The sequence below is a fragment of the Scyliorhinus canicula genome, chromosome 6, assembly GCF_902713615.1.
Source record: "Scyliorhinus canicula chromosome 6, sScyCan1.1, whole genome shotgun sequence".
Classification (NCBI taxonomy): Eukaryota; Metazoa; Chordata; class Chondrichthyes; order Carcharhiniformes; family Scyliorhinidae; genus Scyliorhinus; species Scyliorhinus canicula.
The window spans coordinates 215,800,497-215,809,853 of NC_052151.1; the positions used below are offsets into that span (position 1 = coordinate 215,800,497).

The 9,357-nt window shown below is 52.1% G+C and overlaps 1 protein-coding gene across 1 annotated transcript; it reads right to left on the bottom strand.

Moving 5' to 3' along the window:
* Positions 1–1,474: 1,474 nt before the first annotated feature.
* Positions 1,475–9,044, bottom strand: si:ch211-113e8.11 (zinc finger CCCH domain-containing protein 15). Its single transcript, XM_038800937.1, has 2 exons — positions 8,908–9,044; positions 1,475–3,263 (listed from the first exon to the last, which is right to left on the bottom strand). Exons 1-2 carry the CDS (start codon positions 8,997–8,999, stop codon positions 2,708–2,710), a joined length of 648 nt encoding a protein of 215 aa, XP_038656865.1. The 5' UTR covers positions 9,000–9,044; the 3' UTR covers positions 1,475–2,707.
* Between the last annotated feature and the right edge of the window lie 313 nt (positions 9,045–9,357).

Below are 9,357 nucleotides of genomic sequence, written 5' to 3' on the forward strand. Positions count from 1 at the left end.
AGAGACAGTAAGGCGAGCAGGGATGACAGGCAGACTTAAAGCTGAGGGAACTAATAGAGAACGGGTTAAAACGGATATGGGAAACAGGTGGGGTGGATTTGAGACCAAGAAGAGATCAGCCCTGATCTGATTGAATGGCAGAGCAGGCTCGATGGACTGAATTGCCCATTTCTGATCTTACGTACAATGTTCCTATGAGCGGCGAGAAAGAGGTAGCGGGGAGGGGAGGAACGAATCACCAAGAAAAGAAAGGGGGGGGGACAACAGGCCGGCGGAGCGCGAAGGAAGAGTCAAGTATTGAGGAATTGAACAAACGAATGTGATATAAAATAGGATTATTAGTTAGAATAATGTAGATGATAGAGCCGGTCTGATGGTAGTGAGCTCACAGACAAAGAACAAAAGGATTCAGCACAGCATGGCCAGAAGGAGGGGGGGGGGGGGGGGGGGGGGGGAGGGGGGGGGAGCCTCGTGCAGAGGGTGGTGAAAAGGATGCTGGGTAACGAGAGGCCGAGGGTTGAGGAATGCGAAGTGAGCCAATCAGGCTATATGGCCAGGTCAGGAGGTGTACAGGATGACCCATGGGAATCTTGTATGTGAAACTTGATGCCATTTGAATGATATGTGCAGAGATCTTTGTCTCTGACCTCACTCGTTTCTGGGGGCTTGAGGAGACTGCGTGTGTTCTGAATCTCTATAGAGCGGGTCAGCCTTGCAAGTTGTTTAGAAATAAATAATACTATACCTACAGATCCCTCTCGAGTTTTATTCAGGCCACACTGACGGGTAAATAACTTAATTTGTCAGTATGATGGGAAAAAATGGAAGACTGAGTGATGTAACAGCAGGGCGGTAAAAGAGAGAAAACATATATATATTCTGTGTGTACACATCTCGCAAGTGAGAGAAGGGTGGAAATGAATGAATGAAATGAAAATGAATGAAAATGAAAAATCGCTTATTGTCACAAGTAGACATCAAATGAAGTTACTGTGAAAAGCCCCTAGTCGCCACATTCCGGCGCCTGTTCGGGGAGGCTGGTACGAGAATTAAGGGACCGACAGAGGAGGAAGCAAATAAAGAGAAAAGGAAGTGAGGAGAATCAGAGAGCGGGGAGGATGAGGATGGGGGTGGGGAGGAGAATGACAGATAGAGAGGGGAGATGAGGTAGGCGGACCAGGAAGGGGACAGGTGTTGCAAACCAAGAGAAGACCGACAGCAAGAAAGGACAGTGAGATCTAAGGAATGGTGCTACTTTTGTGTCAACCACAAAAGCTAACTCAACAAATTGAGGGATAAATCAAAAGGCAGCCCCATAAAGGAATACTGCATCAAAATAAATAGCATCTCAAAGGAAACTTAAAACGGCAAAACAAAACGTGATTAGAGGGATCGATAACACACCCGAGCCCCTGCGGTGCTGTTGGGCACGGAAGAGAGATAGAAAGGGAAGGGAAATCGAATCAGCCATGGATCATTTGACCAATTAATCAGTTTATTCAGTCACAATAAGAGATTAATAAATTATACAGAGGCGAACAAGGGCCCTTATTACGAAGGGCATTCAGGTCACCTTAGTCAGGAATGTAACAGCCTCAGGTCTCTCCTGTAGACTGGGATCAGCCAGGAAACATTGCACCTCAATGGCCAACCTCTACACGTCAGACTGAATGTGAAGTAGCAGCAGGCTGTCCCACCATGTAGTCTCACACCCATGACTGGTAAGGAAAGCTCGGCCAGTGCTGATACACCATCCCCGCCACCCCCTTCTCAATCTCTCCTTCGAGTGGCAGAGATTAATCCCTCTGACCCCTTCCCTCCTTTCCCGGACTCTGCAGGGGCAGGCGGCTGGGAACCTGAGGCCTCGCTACATCGTGATGCTCACTGGGAGTCCCACGGGTCCAAGGGTATTAGAGTTTTGAATGAAAGAGACCTCATAACATGTGTCCCTCTCACCTCAGGGGAGGACGACAAGATTCAGGAGCAAGAGACCAACTGTGTCTGGGTGGTCAGGGACATGGGAGCTCTGGTCAAATTGCCCACTGCTCTCCATGGCGATCATGGACCTCAGCCACAAACTCCTGTTACGTGGGGTTGGGCATCTGCTGGTGCTGGGCCAGTATCAGTACCCGAGGATGCTGCTGCCACATGTCCGTGGGTTCTTCTGGTAGGCTAACATTCCTAACATTGAGCCTGCTCCAATTACACTGGGTGCCACTGGTAATAGGTTGGTGTCATAGGCCAGGCCCCCTCCTGCTACTGGGCCTGTTCTGGTTGATTGGTCCCCTTCTGGCGCAGGATATTATAGTAGGCTGCTTCTTTCCTGGCCCTGCTCCTGCTCCAGTAGGCTGGGGCCCTCCTGGCACAGGGTCTGATCCAGTAGTTTGGTGCTCTCCTGGCACTGGATCTGTTCCAAAGTGCTGGGCTCCACCTCCCACATTTTCCCCAAACCCTGAAGTCCTCGTGGCATGGAGTCTAGTTCAAAAGGCCAGTGCCATCCTTAGCCAGGCTCTTTTACAGTACGCAGGGTGCTCCTCGCCACCGGTCTGTACAGTACATCGGGCCCTCCTAGCAGAGGATCAGTTACGTAGGGGCCCTCCTGGAATAGTATCTGTCAAAACAGGCGTATGGTGATGAGCCTGTTACAGTGGGCCGGGACCCTCTGAACATGTTACAGGGGGCTGGATCCCTTGCGTCGCTGAGCCTGCTACAGGAGGCCAGGCCCCTCTTTGGATCGCTGGGCCTGGTAGAACTTCATGCTTTTCTTCGGGGGGATGAGGGTGGGACTCAGGCCTGGCCTCTTCTTGCCACTCTTAGGCTGGGGGTCCTCACTGCCACCGTTCTCCTGGGGTCGGGGCTCCACAGGAGGGTTGGGGATGCCAGTCTTGGGGTCATAGGTCGGCAGGTCACTGTCGTGGGCAAACTTGCAGTTGCTACCGTAGCGACAGCGGCCATCTTTGCGGTAGGCCAGGCAGATCTTCTGGCCCCCGGCCTCCTCGGTTCTGATGCGGGCGGTCAGCCTCACGTGCTTCTCCAGCAGGCTCAGGCGCTCGCGTCGCTCCCGGGCAAAGGGGTTGGTGAAGACGCCCGCCATCAGCTGGCCCTGGGCTCCTTCCAGTTGTGGGGGCGGGAGCTTGAGGAGGGCCGAGGCATCCTGGGGCTCCTCCATCAATTTCGACTGTGGGCTGCCATCGCTGGTCTCCTCCTCGCTCTCGGATTCCCTCGTCAGCGGTTCCTTCACTTCGCACATTGCGCTCCCGGTCCTGCAAGTAAAACAAAAGACAGAGAGAACAATTCAGACGCAAAACGTTACTCCCACCATAGAGGGTGCTGTCCCTTTAAATCAAGGGCAGGCACGTTCTCAACATTTATTCATGAAATAGCAAGCTAACCATATGGCAAAAGCAATATACTGCAGATGCTAGAAATGAAAACACGATGGGGTGGATTCTCTGATTCCCCAATCGTGTGTTTCCCAGCGGAGGGAGGCCGTTTGCTGGCAGGAGCCCCTCTCCTCGTCAATGGGATTTCTCATTGAAGACACCATACGCTGCCAGGAAACCCGTGGGCAGGGGTGCGCTGCCAGTGGGACCAGAGGATCCCGGCACCGGCGAACATCTGGAGAATTCTGGCCAACACGTTGCAATGCACAGCAGCTCAGATCAGGACATGGACCAGAAAGTTCAACTCTCTCTCTCTCTCTCACGCACAAAGCAGATGCGCCATGGAATACCGGATATTTTCAGCATTGCCTATTCATCATGGGGCCGTCATTTTTGGAATCTTGCTGCTTTGATTTCCTACACTTCCTTTATTCTTTCGTGGGCTTCGCTGGCAAGGCCTTGTTGTCCATCCCTAATTTCCCTGGAACTGAGGGGCTTGCCCAGCCATTTCAGAGGAAGAGCTAAGAGTCACTCACATTGCTGTGGGTCTGGAGTCACGAGTAGGGCGGACTGGGCGAGGACAGTGTACCTGATGGTTTTTTTCCGAAAATCGATGATGATCATCACCGAGACTTTCAACACAAGATGTATTCATTTCATTCAAATTCCCTCCCCACTGCTGTGGTGCAACTTGAGCCTCTGTATCCCGAGCATTAGTCTGGGCCTCTGGAATACTAGTCCGGGCCTCTGGAATACTAGTCCAGTGATATTATCACTACGCCACCATCTATCCCCCCATTTACATCAGAGGCTACATCTTCCACAAATGCCGCGCGGGCCATGAAGTGCTTTCTCGCATCCCCAGGTTGTGCAATACCTGAGCGAGGGAGACACCAGTCCCCTCAGGGACTCGGGAGAAGAAAGCGGCAATATCACTAGGCTGGCTATCCAAAGGGCCAGACTAGTGTCCAGAGGCATGGGTTCAAATCTCACCTGGGACAGCAGGTGGCATTTAGAACATAGAGCAAAGAAAAGTACAGCACAGGAACAGGCCCTTCGGCCCTCCAAGACCGTGCCAACCATGCTGCCCGCCTAATCTAAAATCTTCTACTTCCGGGGTCCGTATCCCTCTATTCCCATCCTATTCATGTATTTGTCAAGATGCCTCTTAAATGTCACTATCGTCCCTGCTTCCACCACCTCCTCCGGCAGCGAGTTCCAGGCACCCACTATCCTCTGTGTAAAAAACTTGCCTCGAACATCTCCTCTAAACCTTGCCCCTCGCACCTGAAACCTATGCCCCCTCGTAATTGAACGCTCTACCCTGGGGAAAATTCTCTAGACTATCCACTCTGTCAATGCCTCTCATAATTTTGTAGACCTATATCAGGTCGCCCGTCAACCTCCGTCGTTCCAGTGAGAACAAACCGAGTTTATTCAACCGCTCCTCATAGCTAATGCCCTCCATACCAGGCAACATCCTGGTAAATCTCTTCTGCACCATCTCTAAAGCGTCCACATCCTTCTGGTAGTGTGGCGACCAGAATTGAACAATGTACTCCAAGTGTGGCCTAACTAAGGTTCTATACTGCTGCAACATGACTTGCCAATTCTTATACTCAATGCCCCGGCCAATGAAGGCAAACATGCGGTATGCCTTCTTGACAACCTTCTCTAACTGTGTTGTCCCTTTCAGTAATTCCCATTAATAAGAATGGGAATGAATAGCTCGTCTCACTTCTGGCTGATGGTCCTCAAACTATTTGGTTCACAATGCCCCTTTAAGATAAGGAAATCAGCCAGCCTTACCCTGATATGGCCAACGGTGGCTCCAGACCCAAACAGCAATGTCATCTTCTCTTATCTGCCCAGCAAACCACACCGTTCAAGGGGCAACTTGGGATGAGCAATAAATGTTGTCCTTGCTCATATTCCATGGAAGGATGAAAAACAAGATACACAGGTTGACACCGATTCCTCTACGCGAGGCCAGATCAGAGGGCTAAATAGGGTGCACGACAGACCCAGGCCATTCGGCCCAACCAGTCTATGCTCGTGTTTGTGCGTTGACGCGAGACCCCTCCTACCTTTCCTCAACCAAAAACCTGTTTCCTTCTCCCTAAAATGTTTCTTCAGATTCCTCTTCAGTGCATCTAGTCAACTGAACCACTCTCTGGGTAAGAGAGCGTCTGCTGAATTCCCCACCAGCTTTCTTGCTGGTAATCTAATGTCAATGTTCACTTCCCTACAAGAGGAAACACTTTCTGGAATCCACATTATAGGAGGGATGTGATAGCTCTGGAAGGGGTGCAGATAAGATTTACCAGGATGTTGCCTGGGCTGCAGGTTTTAGAGAGATTGTAGAGACAGGGGTTGTTTTCCTTGGCGGCAGAGGAGACATGATTGAGATGCAAAAAAGTATGAGGGCCATAGACAAACAGGAAGAAATGTTTCTCTTGGTGGAGGGATCAATGATGAGGGGCCATAGATTTAAGATAAGGAGCAGGAGGTCTAGAGAAAAACCTTTCTCACCCAGAGGATGGTGGCAGTCTGAACCTCGGTGCCTGAAAAAGGATGTTGGAGGCAGAGACCCTCAAAACATTTAAGATTTAGTATGCACTTGCGATGCCAACGTATACAAGGTTATGAGCCAAGTGATGGAAAATTAGATTATACCACTTTGGTGGTTTGTTTTGACCGGCACAGAATTGATGGGCCGAAGAGCCTTTCCTGTAATGTGGACTTCTATGACTAATTTATAGGATCACGCAGTCTTATCTTTTTGTTGAGGAAAATGGATCCAGTCTGTCAATTATTGATAGGTATATCCAAGGCTGCCTCACAGCCCCGAGGACCCTGGTTCAATCACGGCCCCGGGTCACTGTCTGTGTAGCGTTGGCACATTCTCCCCGTGTCTGCGTGGGTCTCATCCCCGCAAAAATAATTGGGTACTTCAAATTTATAAAGAAAAAGAAAGAATCACGAGTTTTAGTGAGGAGCTGAAGGAAATTTGTGTCAGTAGAGAAATGTGTTCTGGGAAATTAATAGGACTAAAAGCGGATACATCTCCAAGGCACAATAACTTTCATCCCAGAGAGTATGAGGATGTGGCCCGAGAGATAGTAGATCCATTGGTCATTTTACAAAATTATTTGGACTATGATTAGAGGGTAGCTCCAACATGGTTTTGTGAAGGGTAGGTCGTGCCTCACAAACCTCATTGAGTTCTTCGAGAAGGTGACCAAACAGGTGGATGAGGGTAAAGCAGTTGATGTGGTGTATATGGATTTCAGTAAAGCGTTTGATAAGGTTCCCCACGGTAGGCTATTGCAGAAAATACAGAGGCATGGGATTCAGGTGACTTAGCAGTTTGGATCAGAAATTGGCTCGCTGATAGAAGACAAAGAGTGGTGGTTGATGGGAAATGCTCTGACTGGTGTCCAGTTACTAGTGGTGTGCCACAAGGATCTGTTTTGGGGCCGTTGCTGTTTGTCATTTTTATAAATGACCTGGAGGAGGGCGTACAAGGATGGGTGAGTAAATTTGCAGATGACACTAAAGTCGGTGGAATTGTGGACAGTGCAGAAGGATGTTACAAGTTACAGAGGGACATAGATACTGCAGAGCTGGGCTGACAGGTGGCAAATGGAGTTTAATGCAGAAAAGTGTGAGGTGATTCATTTTGGAAGGAATAACAGGAAGGCAGAGTACTGGGCTAATGGTAAGATTCTTGGTAGTGTGAACGAGCAGAGAGATCTCGGTGTCCATGTCCATAGATCCCTGAAAGTTGCCACCCAGGTTGAGAGGGTTGTTAAGAAGGCGTACGGTGAGTTAGCTTTTATTGGTAGAGGAATTGAGTTTCGGAGCCATGAGGTCATGTTGCAGTCGTACAAAACTCTGGTGCGGCCGCATTTGGAGTATTGTGTGCAGTTCTGGTCGCCACATTATAGGAAGGATGTGGAAGCATTGGAAAGGGTACAGAGGAGATTTACAAGAATGTTGCCTGGTCTGGAGGGAAGATCATATGAGGAAAGGCTGAAGGACTTGAGGCTGTTTTCGTTAGAGAGAAGAAGGTTAAGAGGGGACTTAATTGAAGCACACAAGATGATCAGAGGATTAGATAGGGTGGACATCGAGAGCCTTTTTCCTCGGATGGTGATGTCCAGCACGAGGGGACATAGCCTTAAATTGAGGGGAGATAGATATAGGACAGATGTCAGAGGTAGGTTCTTTACTCAGAGAGTAGTAAGCGCGTGGAATGCCCTGCCTGCAACAGTAGTGGACTCGCCAACACTAAACGCATTCAAATGGTCATTGGATTGGCATATGGATGAAAAGGGAATAGTGTAGAGGAACTTTAGAAGGGTTTCACAGGACGGTGCAACATCGTGGGCCGAAGGGCCTGTACTGCGCTGTAATGTTCTATGTTCTAACCACGGTATTCAAAAAGGAAGGTGGAGAAAACAGCAAACGATAGGCCAGTGAGCCTAGCATCTATAACAGAAATGGTGCCATACCTCTGCCACCCCGTTCTCACTCCCTGTTCTCCACACTACCCGTTCCCTCCCCAACACTGCTCTCTCCAGCTCCCCACCATGCTCTCTCCCACTGCACTCTCTCTCCCTTCCCCGCACCATCCCTCCACCTGCAAATACTCTCACTACCTCCCTGACCCACTTTCCTCCCCCACTCCCCTTCCCCCGCCGCCCCACTCCCCTTCCCCCGCCGCCCCACTCCCAATCCCCACCCTGTCCCACTCCCAATCCCCACCCTACCCCACTCCCAGCCCCCTACCCCCAACTCCCCACCACTCCCTATCCCCACTCCCTACCCCACCCCACTCCCTACCCCTACCCACCCCACTCCCTACCCCCTACCCACCCCACTCCCGACCCACCCCACTCCACCCCACTCCCGACCCCCTACCCACCCCACTCCCTACCCACTCCACTCCCTACCTCCCTACCCACCCCACTCCCTACCCCCCTACCCACCCCACTCCCTACCCCCCTACCCACCCCACTCCCTACCCCCCTACCCACCCCACTCCCTACCCCCCTACCCACCCCACTCCCTACCCCCCTACCCACCCCACTCCCTACCCACCCCACTCCCTACCCCCCTACCCACCCCACTCCCTACCCCCCTACCCATCCCACTCCCTACCCCCCTACCCACCCCACTCCCTACCCCCCTACCCATCCCACTCCCTACCCCCCTACCCATCCCACTCCCTACCCCCCTACCCACCCCACTCCCTACCTCCCTACCCCCCTACCCACCCCACTCCCTACCCCCTACCCACCCCACTCCCTACCCCCTACCCACCCCACTCCCTACCCCCTACCCACCCCACTCCCTACCCCCTACCCACCCCACTCCCTACCCCCCTACCCACCCCACTCCCTACCCCCCAACCCATCCCACTCCCTACCCCCCACTCCCTACACCCCCCATTTCCCTCCCCTCACCCTCCGCTACTCTTCTCTCTCTCTCTCTCTCTCGCACTCCCCTGTCCCTCTACCTGGGCTGGATGGTCCCGCACTCAGTCCCGCTCTCTGCCTCCGTCTCACTTTCGCTGTCGGACGAGCTGTAATCCGCCACCAACGCCGCCATTTTCCTTCTCCAGCACAAATTCCCGGACCCGCCCCTTCGTTCAAACCCCGCCCCCTCCGTTTCTGACGTCATGCAGCCTGACCCCGCCCACTTGTTTGTGCGGCCCCGGAGGGTGACCCGCCCCCCGCCCCTCCCCCCGCCCCTCCCCCCCCACTGATCAGCTCAACGCGTCAACACCGTCTAACCCCCATCTCTCTCCCAGTCCACCGACTGCTTATTACGTCATTGAAGTCGGAGTTCGCCTGTCCCGCCCACTAATCAACGCGTCATCACAGCCCGCCTCCCCGCCAAGGTTGGAATCACGCCCAACCATTGTTTCGTCGATTTAGTCTGATAACGTCACCTGGCTCTTCCCCGC